Source organism: Lytechinus variegatus, chromosome 11 (assembly GCF_018143015.1).
Source record: "Lytechinus variegatus isolate NC3 chromosome 11, Lvar_3.0, whole genome shotgun sequence".
NCBI lineage: Eukaryota > Metazoa > Echinodermata > Echinoidea > Temnopleuroida > Toxopneustidae > Lytechinus > Lytechinus variegatus.
This window is the reverse complement of record NC_054750.1, coordinates 30,738,946-30,756,540: the sequence shown is the minus strand read 5'-3', so window position 1 is coordinate 30,756,540 and position 17,595 is coordinate 30,738,946. Positions and strand designations below refer to the sequence as shown.

The window sequence follows — 17,595 nt, the reverse complement described above, 5'->3', positions numbered from 1 at the left end:
TATGAACGATATTTTATAGATGACAAGACAGTTTCGAAAGTGCATTATAGTAAAGTGTAGAAAATGTAAAATGTAGAAGTACAAAGATAATAAACCAATACAGCTGTAATGATAATACATTATCTCCTTGAATATCGAATTACGCATTCATTTGTAATTTTTTTTCTTCTTAATTATGATAATTATTCTTAATACACTGTTACAATTATTGGGAGATTTCTCCTCATAATTGATAATATCGTATTATAATGGTCCAAAATCCCTTCGTAACTGAGATTATAGACCTACGGGTAATATAAAGTTAACTTCCAATAATGTTAAAAATTGGCGTAATGAGCAAAACAAATTAGAGGGGGTTAGGTATGGTGTATCCCGTAAAATTTACAAAAAGTTGTATGAGAGCGAAGCGAGCGAGCAAAAGACGTGTCGACATTATTCAAGATTACAAAAATCCAATTTTGTGATAGACTTTGACATAATATTCATAAAAATAGGATATTTCACCATTCTCTTTTCTTTTTCTTTCATTATCTCTCTTTATTTCTTGGTCGTGATTATTTTTTTTTTTTTTTTGGGGGGGGGAGGGCCTTGCTCCGTACGCCACTGTATATACGCCACTGAAGTTAATTTCTTCAAACATCGTGGACACAAGTTCATGAAGTTATGAACTTTTTATAAAAATGATCGAAAACTGCTCGAAATCTTACCTTCATTGAAATTCTTGATAGATCATCCTGTCCTGCTTGGTTTACCCTGTCGTTTCAGTGATTTGATGTCTCTTATCCTGTATTTCGCTAAAAAAATTCAACAAACTTCCTATAAGGCAACCAGTGTCAAAAGCAGCCAGTGCTAGCCAGATCGGCTCAGAAGATTCGCGGGCTCTGGCCCGTACACAAGACACAAGTATTCGGTCTGATGTTTCAGGACGTGGCGTTGGCATTAGAATCAACATAAATTATGATCACTTGAAATTCGTTCGAACTTCACCTTGCTAATAAAAACTGGATATTTTTTGACCTGCTTTTATAGCCTCTGGACAATGGTCAATGGACAATGGTCATTTACAGAATGGTGAGCAAACCGGCGAATCTCGCACGCGACAGAAACCGGTCAGGACATGGCCTAATATCTGATCTTGAAAAATATATTTTGAAAAGACCACTCATGCATATACTTTATTTTCTTCGTTTTTGTAACACACAATAACCCGCATTGCGCCGTTGAGCTATAAAGATTATAGGGCAAGTTTCCGAATTTCTATTTTCTTTTTTTTTTAATAAATAATTAAAAGAAAACCCTAACATGATAATTTCTCTTACTCAGGCATAAATAAGAAAAGATTTCATACTTCCGTTATTAACCTAGGCCTATCAATATATTCATTATCTTATTCACTTATTCAGTTTTCTTTATGTATATATATATATATACAGTTGAGGCCGAAAGTTTACATACACCTATGGAATTCAGTGAAATTTGTTCACTTAAAAAAAAATTGTTTACTTGCCAAAATTTATATATATCTTCAAAATTACAAATACTACCATGACAAATCTGGTATCAAATGAAAGAGCCTATTCAGCTCTTTCACATGATAGGATGCCGTTTGGATTTAAAGTATATTTCAGGTGGACTTTACTTTAGAGGAAAAAAAGTAATATTTGTGCCAAATGTATTATATTGTTTGTTATTAACTTTTTTTCAAACATTGTTTCATTGAAATATATGAATGTCGAATCTATGATTAATATTACATTTTCCATCATGATTTGTCGCCACTGAACAAAAAAAATGTAATCTGAAATGTTTGTGTTGAGAAGTAACTACCACAAATATGAAATATTTTTGTCAATTTTTTTTGTCAATTTGTCTAAAACATGAATATTTTTTTCTGGGAAAAATGACACCAGAACATTTTACAGCTCCTGATTACAAAGCCATATGATGAAGGGGCATGACATACTCATTTGTTTGATATCAAATTCGGCATGATAGCACACACATTTTACAAGATACAGTAAATTTTGTGATGTTTGGCAAGTGTCCATTTTTCTTTGAATTTAATGATGGGTGAATGTAAACTTCTGGCCTCAACTGTATATATATATATATATATATATATATATATATATATATATATATATATATATATATATATATATATATATATATATATATATATATATATATATATTTATATATATATATATATGGCGGCTTGTCATTGTTCAAAACTCACCTTCACCCGACAAAGGAAAATATAATTGGTATAGTGTCGAAAATCTGTCTATCTGACGGTCAATCGGATCTGGCTCGCCCTAACCATTAACCCGTCTCTGTGGTCTAGTGGTTAAGGCACCGGCGTTCAAAGCTGGGGGCCCGGGTTCGATTCCCGGCAGAGACATTTTTTCGGCATCACCAATTTTTCCAAAGGGTAGATAGCTCTGGGGAACCTTGATTTAAGCTACGCCTACCATTGTTCTCTTCATCCATTTCTTTACAATATTTAAATAAAAAAGAGTTGCCAAAAGCTGTTGTACATGTAAAGCTTTACACACACACACACACACACACACACACACATATATATATATATATATATATATATATATATATATATATATATATAAATAATATTATATATATGTAATATCAACAAAAAACAATAACAAATCAAATTATTTTACATTACTTTTTTACATACATTCTTTTTACATAATTTCCACATAACACATTTATGAAGGAAAGAGTATATCAGTGGTACATACGTCATAACATTATTTAAAAACAACGACCACTTCTGATGGAATTTCTCACATTGATTATGTTTCATAAAAATGTACTTTTCAAGTACAATATATCACTTAATTTAACTTTTAAGGAGATTAAAATTAGATAATGTCTCATTCATTTTCATTTTATATATATGAAAGTGAGAAATCAATAGAATGGTATTTACTAAGAACACAAAAATTAAATGATCTAATTCCAAATAAACACTATTCTCGATCAATATTTGAATGTTCTCTTAAGGCCATTTTGTTCCAAAATAATAAAGTTATCTGACATTCAGAGAACAAATGAATTCATGTTTCTTCTTCAATTTTACAAAAAGAATATAATCCTGAATCAATTTCATTTATTTTTCGAAGAACGAGCCGAAACTGAAACCATCTTAATCGAGTGTCTGTTGCACATATCCGTGGAATGATGTAAACTACAGACAAGATATATTGACTGTATAATCATGAACATTCAGTTTTGTGGTCCATTCATTTACAAACTTCTTTGTTACCTTTTTAGCATAGCTTGTCATAGATATTCCTCGATCCCTTTTTATCTTTTGAAATAGAATTAAAGTGGAAACGTTTTAAAGGTTGAGTAATTACATTTGGCGATAATTAAAAAAAGAACCAAAAGACTGTTTAATAGCTGTCACTACAACACCATCGTACTCTAAAAAGTTTGTACGATCCTTAAATCTTTATCTAAATTTATTCAGCTAAAGAAATTTACCTGAATCATCCAAAATATACCCTCACTCCCTTCTTTTCCCAGTGATGATAATATACAATCACCAACAATTTTAAAGTTTATCATTTCTCATTACTTCGTAACATGAAAGGAACAGAAATTACACCATGCTTGCCTATAGTAAAACATCGATCAAAAATTTATTTTTTGATTATATAGGATAAAATACATTTTAAATATGTTCTGAACCGCTTTCAATACAAAATAGTGAAGGTGCGTTAACTGTATTTCTAATTGTAAATTTTGTCAGTGATATTGTTTTGGGGGCCATTCTCTACAAGCAGATTGCTTTTTTTATGGTCCTATAGCCATATTCTGATCCATTTGTTGCATAATTATGTACATTGTGTGATTTGTATATACATATTTTTAAGGTTGAATAAATTGAATTGAAAATTGAAATTGAAAAGTTTATACCACTGCATACCGTCTGCTCTTAAAATTCTCCTTATCCATGTCACTTTAAAGTGCTTGGATATAACATAAAATAGTTTGGCAAAAATGCCCGACTTATAAACCATGGGCAACATACTGTCCACACAACTATTGGTTAAAATCTGCCAAAATTGGGTAATAAAAACTATTAATTGGGTAATATATTTGCTTAACTGGACGTTACCCAACACAGTGGACAGTATGTTGCCCAACATTTTTAGTGTGTGTTTATACCACCTTTACCGCAATCTTGAAATATTTGGTTTCATATTACTCTAGAAATACCTTTCCAGATAAACCTGTAAAGAATTGAATTAAGATCATTAATAACTTCTATTGGTTGATTTGGAATAGATAAAATCAAATTTGTTAACTTTGAAAGGAGGAGAGATTTTACAACAGTGAACTTTCCTAATATAGTGAGGTTTCTTCTAGACCGATGACTTATCATTATTTTTTATTGAAAAAAAAACCCACACTTTATCATATAGTTTATTAGAGTAATCATTTCGTCTAATTTAATTGAGAAAAGAATACCAAGAATTCCCAAAGTTTGATCTATTCCTACTCAATTCACTTTCAAATCTTCACATATTCGATCTTTGTAAGCTCCTATCCACAGAAAATTTGTCTTCTCAATATTTTACATTTAATCCTGATATTTTTTTTTAAAAAAGGTCGCCCTCATCGAATTTGCAGGACCTTCAAGGAAGAATACTGCATATTGCGATATAGGCAATATTCAATATTATTAATTGTAATACCCTTAAGGTTTTGATTTTTTCTGATCATCATTATTCGATATATCTGCACATGATAAGAAAAAGTACGAACTCAAACCACCCCCTGTCGACATCCTCTTCCCACTTCAAAAGCTTCAAATATGAAACCATTAAACATTACTGATTATTTTGCATCATTGTGAAATAATTTAATCCATTTTAGTATTGATGGAGCGAAATTAAACTTACGAGGCTGTATTTAGAAAGAGATGGGGAAACAGAGTCAAACACCTTTTTAAAATCAATCGATGAAAGTAAACCTGGCATATTGTCCTTTTTAGTACTATGCAATATATCAAACATCAGTCTAATAATTTTTCGAAGCAAAAAACATTGACAAGCAAAAAAAAAAGAAAAGAAAAGAAAAAAGGTCTACAACTGCAAATAAAGGATATTTCGTACCCCCAAAAAAATTGACAAGCAAAAAAAAAAAGTCTTCACTTCCAAAAGAGGGGGCACATCTCTGATTTCTGTTTTCATTATAAATTTTTAATGTTGCTTCTCAAAGGGGGGGGGGGGGGGGGGCATGTGATTTAATTACAGGCTGACTCAAGTTTATATGAAACATTTAGGAAACAAACCACCCCATCTTTTTAAAATCCCCTCGGTTTATCCTCATTTCTTTAAGTATGGGGATGATAATGACTATCCTTTGTGTGTGCAGATAATTGTCCAGATTCATAAGAATAATTCAAAGGCCTAAATAATATCAAACCTAAATCTGAAAAGAAAAATTTTGAAATTCGTAAAAAAATCCATCTGCGCCAGATTTCCCATTTTTGCATGCTTTCTTTTAAAACTGAAAATAGTTTATTATGGGTCCTTCGATTGATTTTCGCCGTTCGTTTGACAAATATTATTGGATGCACCTCATGATGATTTTTCAAAAATAGCGTCCACGTCAAATTTACGTCGATGTTTTTTCTGAGTTCATTTTTTTTTAAATAATAATTTCGAGTTTCCTCATTATAAGTTTCGCGGGCTCTGACACATATTCGGTCGGATGTTTCATGTCGTGGCGTTAGCGTTAGAATCAAAAGAAATTATGCTCACTTGAAATTCATTCATTCACCTTGCTAATAAAAACTAAAACTGGATTTTCGATCTGCATAGATGGTCTCTGGAGTCCTGTTCTGGACAATGGTCAATGGACAATGGTTATATGACGGAATGGTGAGCAAACCGGTGAATCTCTCACGCGACTAACCCGTCTGGACACGGGCCTAGATCTGATCTTGAAAATATATTTTGAAAAAGACCACTCATCCATGCACATCAAATTTTCTTCGTTTCGTAACACATGATTACCGGCATGCGCAGTGGAGCTATAATTAATATAGGGCAAGTTTCCGAATTTCTCATTTTTGTTGTTGTTTATATATAAAATGAAACCCCATGCGAAACCCCAACGTGATTCTTTCTCTTTCTCAGGCATAATAGAACCACCGTTATGTATACTTTATTGATATATTACAGTAATATAAAATACTAATATATAGGCCTATAATATTCAAAGGGGAATCCAGCCTTTGCCATAAAATGTTGTGTTGGGAAGAAGATAAATAAATTAAACAGAATGGCGAAAGTTTGAAGAAATCGGACAAGCGATAAGAAAGTTATAGCTGCTTTAAAATTGAGATCACTAAGTATGTAGATTTCAAATTGGCAACTGGGTAAGTAAATTATGACAAGGGGCAAGGACAACTTTCCCATAGGCCATGTACTTTATTATCAGGGACTTGTGGTTTTCTCCTAAGTATCTATTCCCCTGGGGCAGTAATCTAAATATAATCCTGGTAGTATATTGTTTTATGTCCTCATGAAAGAAAAATATAATTTGAAATAAAACTTTTGGTAAAAATGACATTTTAGCCATTATATGTATTGGAGTACATGGAAGAGTAGTCCTTGCCTTAAATCACTATGACATCCCATATGCGGCCAATTTGAAGTCTCCATGGGTATAGTGATTACCAATATTTACAACCGTTTAAAAATTCATAACTTTCTTGTTGTTTGTCCAATATTGTTCAAACTTTCACCTATTTACTTGTCTGATTTTTCTTTTTCTTATAAAAACAAGTCATTATTTGGGTTGGATTCCCCTTTAACGAAATACATTAAGCTAAGGACTGTGTATATGAAACAACCGGGTCGGATATATTTTGGGTAAATCTGAAAATGTAAAGTTTCACAGTTGTAATTAATTTTGGGATCGAATGCAATATTATATCATAATACATATGCTGGTCCATAAATGAGAACTAAAAATTAAGTCACTATAAATGTGCGCGATATGAATAACTAAAATTACAGGGGGAGGGTACGTTATACGGCCAGCGCGCAGCAATCTTACAGACATGGATGGGTATAAAAATTTGGGAAAATATCTTTGCATACACTGTATAGAGCTTTTATAAATGCCAATTATATAGCCTTATTTAAGCAGAAGTTTTTCAGGAGGGGGGGGGGGGGGGGGGCAGGACGGGTGGAAAACTCCAAAGTTAGGGAGCGAAGCGATCGACACGAGCTCACTGCGGGCCGCTCTTGGGCGGGGGCGCTTATTAGCTGAAAGATTCTTATGCATATTTTTAGGTGAATTTCATACATTTTCAGTGAAAAAATGTAAGCCTATAGACATGACAAAATATATATTCCCGGGGGATATATTACTTGTGTTTAGGTCTACATGTATATTGAAAAACATATATGCACCGCTATACCGGGCGATATATAGATATAACTCAGTGCTTCCACTCTTCCTGTGTGAATCCCAATCCAGGAAATTCCAGGAAGTTTTGCTATTTTCCAGGATCATTTCAGGAAGTGAGAAATTCCAGGAAGTTTTCTGGAATGATATTGTTGTCTGAATATTATGTCAAAATCTATCACAAATTTGGATCTTTTTAATCAACTTAATATCAAACATGTCGAATGCTCGCTCGCAAATGTACACTTTATAAACTTTGCCCGTACGTTAGTGACGTTATTCGTAAATTTTTGGCTCAATTAAGGCACTGGGCCTTATATTGCATTTTGTGTGTGTGTATAGCAGAGAGTTATAACTTATGGAAAACTGGACAACATTCACAGGGGCCGCGGAACGGTTTTTAAAGTGGGGGGGGGGGCGGGTTACCATGCTAAAATCACAATCATATGGTCATTTTTGTACACGGTTTAGGAAAAAAGTGTGTGTGTGGTGGGGGGTAATGCTCCCCAGCCCCTCCCCCCGGTTCCGCGGTCCCTGATTCAGAAAATTCCAGGGTATATCACTGAACTGGAAATTCATTGGGGTACATCTCTATGGGTAGAAATTACAGGAAGTTCCGTTTTGAAGAGTGTAAGCCATGATCGAGTTTGTATAACTCTAGCTCTCTATGGTGTAAGCACTGCGCACGCGCATTTGACGCATGTGCAATCGACCTCTTTTCGCTAACGCCGTTCGTTTCCTTGCGTTGAGCTACATTGTTCTTTATCTTCAACTTAATAATCCTGGCATAATGGGCGAAGAAGTTGGGTAAGAAGTACAGTTTGAATAGAGTATGAAGATGTGGTAAAGTGAATGAATGTATCTACTTTTCAAGGTCTAAATACACATAAAAAATTAAACTTCTAATCCTGGCCTCATGACATGTCATGTCTCTTTCCACACCCGCGCTGAACAGACTAAAAAGTATATGTGTGGGACTGTAATGTAAAGTGTACATGGTGTAAGCTCAAGTCATGTCATGAATCGTGAAGAATAAGCCTAGACCTAGTGTAGTGAGTGATTGTATTACTGCCCGGCCTCGTATTACCGAACGTGCGCATTGTACGCATCAGAAATTAATTTCATATGCTCAAAAACAAAACTTTCACTTTTATTAAACATCCAACAACCAAACTAAGCCTAACTTTTATGGAAAATGATGAAAAATTTTCAAAAACACATTTTCAAACTCTTGACTTTATTCTAAACTAGGTATGTGACAAAAAAAATGAAAATCCTCAAATCTCAATGAATTTGGTATCATTTGAAAGCCCTTAAAAAGACCTTTCAAATGATACCAAGAACTCAAATTTTCATCAAGAAATTATAAAGTTATTCCAGTTTAAGTCGCGCATATTTATCCAAATTTGTGGTCATTGTCTTAATGTACAGTCAATGGAGTGCATAACCGATTTTTGTGACCATTTTGTGACCATTTTGAACCCAAGTCTTCAACGGGCTCTAACTTCTTTGTTTTTGAGCCCTTTGAAGTAATTTAGGTATCAATGGAAAGGTGAAAGAAAACTCAATTGATGTGTAATCATTTCACTTGGTAATTTTTCTTCTTATTATGTGTAAAATAATTTCTTTTAATTAATTCTAATTAATTATGCAAATTACAATTACTCGCCTCTTTTTTTTTGCCAAATGAAGGTGATAATGAGAGATAATTTGTATATAATTTAGTTGGCATCAAAACAGCATCATGTAGATAATTTCCTAAATAAATTAGTTTAAAGTATTGTTTTTGTAATTTCTAATGTATTTCTTTGTTTTTCTGATATAAATTACAATTAGCTCTTTTTCAACTTTAGTATTGTGTACATGTATGTATGGGGTCTTTTTTTTACAAATGAAAAATATCATTCCTTTTGTACATGTACTTTGTATGGTATAAAAATACAAGTGTGCTTTTCTGATGTATTTGATTGTTTCACCAATTCTTTATGTATTTTATTGTTTCAACAATTTGTTTATAGATGGATAATGTAGCTTTCATTTTGGAGACCGTGGGCATTCGATTACAATTTTTTTTAGGAAGGATGAGCAGCAGAGTCTGAGGGTGTAAAGATGTAGCATTGCATGTAATTCAAGTATCAAGAAGGAAACATAAAAAATAAGCTTTAATATATGCATTTCTTAGATATGTATGATTACAACAAAGGCCATGTTCGAGCACTCCTTTTTTATGAAAAATAAGTTCATATTCTAGCGTGAAATCACTGCACATAAATAAAGCTCTGAACAGCAACAAAAACAGGCATCAAAGCTCCAACACTCAAAACAAGAGAACAAAAGTGACACAAAAATTTATACAAATCCCATCCCCATTTCAACTTATGAACACAACCCCCCCCCCTGCACCCTTCTTGAAAAAAAAAAATTATAATAAAATAGAAAAAAAAATGAATAACAGAAAAAAAAATAGACAATAGAGCCATGTGGAAGTGAAATATTTCCTCTGAGAGTGAAAAATTAAACAATTTTTTTGCATTTTAATCATGGGCGGAAATTGGCCCCAAAGGTAGGGGGACGCTGGCATCGGCGGCAAAAGCCAACAATTTTAGGGGGGACCACCAAATTATTTTGATAATCAAAAAAATACACCAAAGGTTATCAACCAAAAATTGTAGGGGGACGCAGAAAACTAAATTTGACAAGCAAAAAAAAAAAGAAAAGAAAAAAAAAAGGTTATCAAAAAAAAAAAAATTGAGGTGGGGGGGATCGTCCCCCACCTCAAATTAAGGGCGGGGGGTACACTTCCCCCAGCTTTCGCCGCCTATGGATGCCGGCAACTCTGACAAGTTAAAAAAAAAGTTTATCCCCAAACTGTTGTAAGGTCATTTTAACCCAAAAAGTTTGACCAAAAAAGAAAAAAAGAAAGAAAAAAAAATGTATTATTGTTACATGTCCCCCTATTATTTTGGGTAGGGGGACGTGTCCCCCTGGGATTTCCACCCATGATTTTAATTTTAGAAAAGTCAACATTGATATTCCACTGTCAAAAGCAAAACCAGTTTCCAAATGAAACGATAATCAACCACCTAGACTAGACTCTTGAATTGAGTCACATAACCTTGGGATGATAAAATCTTTCTGTGACAAATGTATGTATTAAAATCAATATCAGAATAATTATCTACGGTATAATGACAGAGATTTCCCCAAAAAGGCACAACATAATCATCAAGTAAGCAATTTACGATCTAGTTCAATCCAGCATGAACGACTCACTATCGACCGCTCCCATCACCCTGCCAACCGCAGGCGCATCGGGCAGCTCGACTGCCGAGAGACCGGCTGTGACAAGGGTAGCATCGCCCTGCCAAACGCAGGCGCATCGGGCAGCTCGACTGCCGAGAGACCGGCTGTGACAAGGGTAGCTGGCATCTCTTATATCTGGACTGCGCAGCGTCAGAATCGCGTAAGTTTGGATTTTTTGATAATTCAAATATATTTCCAGTCAAATTGTATACCTAATCGGATTCTTGTTTTACTTACCATTTTAAAATTTCGAACATTTCCGCGTCCAAAAATTTGATGAACTTTCAAGCTCCGATATCCACACTTTACAGGCGAGTATCCACATTGAAACTTATATGTACAGAAAGAGCACATCTTCAGCTGTCTGTTAAAAGGCACGAGATTGCACCTACTATGTGCGCATGCGCATTAAACCCCATTTTCAATGAGCCGCCCCAGACAGAGGCGATGCCACTCGTAGCAAAACCCGCGCGAAAACCGTGCCACCAAAACCAGCGCTCGCGATGCCCCGTATTCGCACATAGCTATCTAAAGAAAATAAAATATGGTCAAAATAGCTCATCACTCCATCAGTGTTTTTTTTTTCTCAACTTTTCCCATAGAAAACACATTCAGTTGTACGGTACATTTTTCAAAATTCACATGCGAAGAGGGGTCCGATTGGAAGCAAAGTAATTATCGTATAGGCCTAAAGGAAAAATGATTTTGGCAAAATTTTTACATATCATAAATATGAATATGATGAAAAAAAAAATATAAATTTTATAGTTTATTGTAGGTAATTGTGTATGTATGATGAAACTAAGTTTGGTGAATATTAAGAGAATAATGTGTTTGATATGTCATGATTGAATTCATGAAAAGTGTTCGGTAATACGATCCACTGCCATAGCGGTATAGACCCTATCGCTAATCAGAAACGCAATGCATTATGGGATCACAAAGGGGGTCGTTAGATAGCTCTGCGCACGTGCACTGCGTGACCAAAATTACTAATTTCCATACAGTTGCAATTTAATTTTCATTAGTTACTTGGGAATAATTTTTGTATTCACTAGAGCGCCCAAAAACTTGAATTTTGGGCATATTTTTGTGTACGCCCTCTATTGGTGGAAAATAATATGGCAAGAAAATTTTCATTTTTTATCTCTATTTTTAATTAAGAAAAAATAATTTAAAGAATCAAATTTACTTAAGGGTCAAGTTGTATGACGAATAGGTGTAATGGAAACTGTCAGTGTAAAAAAAATCAAACATTTGTCCCAAAGAAAAAGATAAAATAAGCCAAACATTGCCATCCTTATTTTGCCACACATGGAGATATAACTGAGAACAAGGTTATATCATAACCTTGTTCATTGAATGAGTGATACCACCTACATGTATCCTTGAGTACTCCATGTCTGATATTTTAAAAATATTTTGACATATAATTCTTCAGACAAGGAGCCTTGACACTCTTTCCGTAGACGCTGCAGCGAGACCTACACACCCGGATGGATTTCCCTAGGATTTCCCTAAGAAACGTCTCATTTTTACCATTTATAGTGAAATAATTTTTATCCCTTAATGCGCGTTAGGCGCATAAAGGTTCATAGATAAATAAAATTCACCCCTACAAATCGATTTCACCCTCTAACTATGAAGCTTCATTTTTTTTACTTTTAATCCTAATTTCACTCCATATCCATCCTCCGGTTAGCCTCAAAATTGGATATTTATAGCCAACTTCATGCTCCTCACATGTATAAATAATTTGCTGCTGATTTCAAAACATCGCAAGTGGGTCAGTAATACAATCACAATCTTTACATGTACACAGGCAATCAGGCACTAACAGTACATGTATCACTCACCAGAAAAGTCCCAATTTCCCAGAAAAGTCCCAATTTCAACTTCAAAAATCCCCTTTGAATAGTCTGATTTTACCCTTCAAATTGTGCAATCTGTGCCTTATTTCTAGATCATGTCTTGGTCTCAGCAGTGGATTCACTCGTATTCCCTCCCAAGTGCTACTTTCACAGTGGCCAATAGTTCTACTGTAGATTAGGTTTAGGGACTTTGGCAGAGCTTCGCATTTTTGTATTTTTCAAAAGTATGTAGTGTCAATTTGACTTAACTATTATTTTAGTATTGTACCCATATCCATCTTGTTCAGTGCTCAAGGTGCTCCCTATATTACCCCTGCTAAGCTAGTCTGCCGATTCCAGTGCTCACAGCTTTTTGAGGAATTACTCCCTGCCGGTACCCATTCACCTCATCTGTGTCGAGTGCAGCACAATATGGGTAAATGTCTTGCTGAAAAGGCGCCATGGCTCGAAATAGAAAATGATGTACAGTGCAGTGTGAATTGATGATCGCTTTATATCTTTTATTTTCAGTAAAATCTTTGTTGGTGGTGTGGAGCGCTCAACACAGCCAGGTAAGTACTTAAGTTCTATGTAAAGAATAGTCTCTTTTGAAATCGAGTTATGTGAAAATTGGTGCATATTTGTACTTTCAAATTGATAGTCACAATGCTTGTCTTTACCAGTCAACACTATCAAAGTACTAACTTATTCCAGTGTTCAGCAACATTTTTTTATGATAGGAAAGCGAAAATTGACGACCCTATTGGAAGCGAAAATTGAAATGACAAATCACACACCGATCAAACTGCTAAATAAAACAAAGCCAGTTTCATGCAATTTACAGCTTACCAGCTTAGAATTACGTACTTTTAGATTTGCAAACATTCAAAATGGGTATCATTGTGCTATTCACCCACAAGGATTCTGTGACGTCAACTTATATGGGATGGAGCTGTGATAACATGCTTTTGCATGTAGAAAAGTCACATTCTTTACTGTTTTCCAGTCCACAAAGTCAATATTTTTTAGACAATGTGCAAAGAGAAGTGTCTTGATTGATTGCTGATTAGTGGTGAAATCAGTATCGAGCTGGTAAGCTTTGAAAATGTTTAAAATTTGCATTGTTGTATTTGGATTCTTCAAAATGATAATAGTTGTTTTGGCTTCCAAGATAGTCTTAAAGGAAACTATGAATTTTAAGGACAAAATTAAAATAGTGTTTCTTTGTAGTTAAGTATGCAACGAGCTTGAATGGTTTGCAGTAAAGCAGTCATGATCCATATTCCTTTTAAAGAATTTAGCAACTACAATCTAAACAAAGTACCAAACTATTAAAGTGATGGCATCACAAAAACTTTTTTTGCATTTCAGAATTTTTTATACCATATTTTAGTAGAGCATAAGGAAATACACCCACTGCCAAAATTTGGTGCGAATAGCAGACCTTCACGTTTATAATTTCGTGGAGCTCAATAAATCGCTCTCCTTATTTTTTTGAGGAGCTCAATTGAGCTCCTCAGAATCGCTCTCCGTGAGGAGCTCAAATCAATTCATTACAATACATGTATGATAAATTGTAGATTTTTCTTAACATTGTATATATGCAATAGCTGTGTTAGCTATTAATTAATCTGTGGTGAAACTAGGCCTGGGTCACGTCAATACGTTTACAAGATGTTGTATGCGCTCCTGCTAAAAAAAAATTAAAAAAAAAATTGCTAAAATTTCACATCTTCAAATCCATGAAATAGCCTTCTTTTTCCATAATTCCTTGAAATTACTTTGATTTAGTTGAAAACTATCAGAAAAATGAAGAATATTCACCACTTTCCCGACTCTGATTTGAACTTACCTCAGTAAATATTGTAGTCCCACATGTAGACTTCCATGGTGTTGCCATGAAAATCTACATATGGGACTACATGGGACTGCAATATTTACCGAGATTAAATTAAAATCAGAGTCGGGAAAGAGATGAATATCCTTCATTTTTCTGATAGATTTCAACTAAATCAAAGTAATTTCAAGGAATTATGGAAAAAAGAAGGCTATTTCATGGATTTGAAGATGTGAAATATGAAATTTTAGGAAATTTTTTTTCAATTTTTTTTTTTTTTTTTTTTTTTTGAGGAGCGCGATTTTTTGCTCTCCTTATTTTTTTTAAGGAGCGCGGTAGGAGCGCCGGCGCGATTGCGCTCCTAAAAAATGAAGGTCTGGAATAGGTCCATGGGGGCCTGAGATATGACCCCATGAATACATAATTAGCCCCCTTGAAGTCAATGTATTCATGAGGTCATAAATGTATCTCAGGCTTCCATGGACCGAATTGCACAACATTTTGGTAGTGGGAGTATGTCATCATGCTCTATCAAAATATGGTATTAAAAATGCTGAAATGGAATTTTTATGACGTCACACTTCGGTACCTATTTACATAGGGGGGGTTCTGTCACCCCCTAAATTTGAGGTGGGGGACAGATCCCCCCTAAATTTTCTGTTGATAACCCCTTTTTTTTTCTTGTCAATTTTTTTTCCTGCGTCCCACCTAAATTTGGGTGGACCCCCCCTAAAAAAAATAGATGACGTAACACTTCGGTACCTATTTACATAGGGGGACGGGGACTCTGTCTCCCCTTAAATTTGAGGTGGGGACAGACCCCCCTAAATTTTCCGTTGATAACCCTTTTTTTTTCCTTGTCAATTTTGTTTCCTGTGTCCCCCCTAAATTCAGGTGGACGCCCCCTAAAATTTTGGTTGATAACCTTTTTTTTTTCCGTGTCCAATTTTTTTTACCTGTGTCCATCCCAAAATTCTAGGTGGACCCGCCCCCTAAAATTTTTGGCTTCCGCCGCCATATATTCCTATTTAGGAAAATATTGGAATAGTTCACCAGAAGGATTTATTGTCAGACCTGCTGTAACAAATGGTTGGGTCATTATACATAGCATAACCTCTTTGAGAAATTTTCTTCCAAAATGTAATCTCTTAACCATGGTCCTGTTTCATGAAGCCATGTTACAATAACAATGTATGATTTTAATAACAAGTTTACTATCAGCCAATGAAATTGAATGATTTCAGTAGCTTGAAAATGTTAAATCAAGATCCTGTATCATGAAACTTAATAATGAGGCCATTTTTTGTGTGATTGATCATGCACCATAAACAATGCAATCAATCGTAGAGAGCACCTTTATGATCAATCATCAACCAGGGCTCCACACTAACCCTTTTTCAGAGCTGCCAAGTAGTACTGATTTTCAGTATTTAGTACTGAAAAGTGAGAAGAATACTGATAGTGTCATGTGAAATACTGATTTCTAAAGTTTCAGTTGTATGTGTGGTCCTATGGTATTTGTTGAAAATACTGATTTCCTCAGCGAAATACTGATTTTCTGCTTCAAAAATACTGAAATGTTCCTTTTCAGGTTGGCAGCTCTGCTTTTTTTCTACTGGTCCAACCTGTTCACGTTGGACCAGTAAATACCCAGTTTTTCCTTTTTTACTGGTCCGAACCTAAACTTTACTGGTCCCCAAAATAAAGAAAAACCTAAAAGAGACTTTGGTTTATTTTGGTGCCTTTTATTACTTATTGCCCCCCCTGCAAAAGAAAAGGTGCAAAGTACACAAACACTCTACAACATAATTCATGAGAGACATTTTTTGAGACTCCAGAGCCATTTTTATGATTATAAACAAAAGAAAAAATATAATTTGTATCAGTTTGATATATTTTTATACTAGTCATGTCAGACCAGTAAATCAGGGGAGTGTTTCTTCAACATTTTCATCCGACAAGTTTGTCAGATCTGACATCTTTTTATGATTATGATTGGCCGAGAGGCACTGTTCCTATGGTAAGACAGTTAAAACATCCGACAAGTCCTTTCATGAAACGCCCCCCCCTGGCTATTTCTGAAAAGTAATACTGGCCCGAGATTAATTTTTACCGGTCTGGGACCGTCGGACCAGTGCCAGAGTCGTGCGCTGCATCAACTTTTGCGATACAGAGCCTGAACCAGTTATTTATTATTAGTTCAAGTTACCTTTCTTCTCCTTATATGTAGATACGTTCCGGCAATACTTTGAGAAGTATGGAAAGCTGAGCGATTTCATCTTAATGATGGACAAAGAACGTGGTGTGAACAAGGGCTTTGGCTTTGTGACCTTTGCCGATCCAAGCTGCGTAGAAGCCGTTGTATCTACGAAAAACCACAGGCTGGATGGAAAAGAGGTGCGTCCTTGTAGAACAGGAACATTTTCCAATTTCAAATCAGTGATTTCTTATATAAAATCAGTAACTTATTAATGTCAAATCAACCATTTCTCATTCAAATGAAATACCCATTAAGCTGAATATTCAGTGAGTATTGTCATAACAATTGGAAAAAAATGAAATACAGGAATTAAAATGTCTCTATTGAAAGGGATGTTGTAATAGGAATGTGAGATGCTTTTGTGTGGCTGGTGTACTGTGACTATACTGGCAAACTGGCTACATGTATGTTGCTTACCCATTATTAAGAGCTTTGATTGCCAAGGTACAATGTATGCTACAATTTAAAGGGTGTCCATATAAGCATTGAGCATAATTTGTGTTAGCAATATCAAAGCGAGTTCAAACAGAATCTAACAAAATAATCAAACTGTTCAAGTACTAAAGGTAAGTATGACATTCCATTGTGTTTGGTCTCTTTCCAAGCAGTAATAATAGATTGTTCCACACATGAAAAAAAAAAATTGTGATTTTGATCTTTAGCACAGTCATTTGCAGCCGAGATTATATAATTTCACAAAGTAAAATATATATCACTTAGTCTACATGTACATGTAGAGCTACATGTATGATAATAGTGGCAATTGATCTTTATTCGGAATACCGTACTTTCTCAAGAATTCATTTTTTTCCTTGAACTGCATTAGTTTAGCGTTAAAGGTCAAGTCCACCCCAGAAAAATGTTGATTTGAATAAAAAGAGAAA

The 17,595-nt window shown here is 34.6% G+C and overlaps 1 protein-coding gene across 4 annotated transcripts in view; it reads left to right on the top strand.

Annotated features, from left to right (window-relative positions):
- Window positions 1-8,152: 8,152 nt before the first annotated feature.
- Window positions 8,153-17,595, top strand: part of LOC121424008 (heterogeneous nuclear ribonucleoprotein A0-like) — a 30,086-nt gene continuing 20,643 nt past the window's right edge. For 2 of the 4 annotated variants that reach the window (XM_041619581.1, XM_041619580.1), the window contains exons 1-3: window positions 8,158-8,268; window positions 13,146-13,186; window positions 16,682-16,848. In XM_041619581.1, coding sequence (XP_041475515.1) covers window positions 8,162-8,268; window positions 13,146-13,186; window positions 16,682-16,848 — 315 coding nt within the window. In that variant the 5' untranslated portion in view covers window positions 8,158-8,161. Of the gene's footprint in view, window positions 8,269-13,145; window positions 13,187-16,681; window positions 16,849-17,595 lie in introns of all 4 variants that reach the window. The other 2 variants (XM_041619579.1, XM_041619578.1) reach the window with 2 other exon arrangements.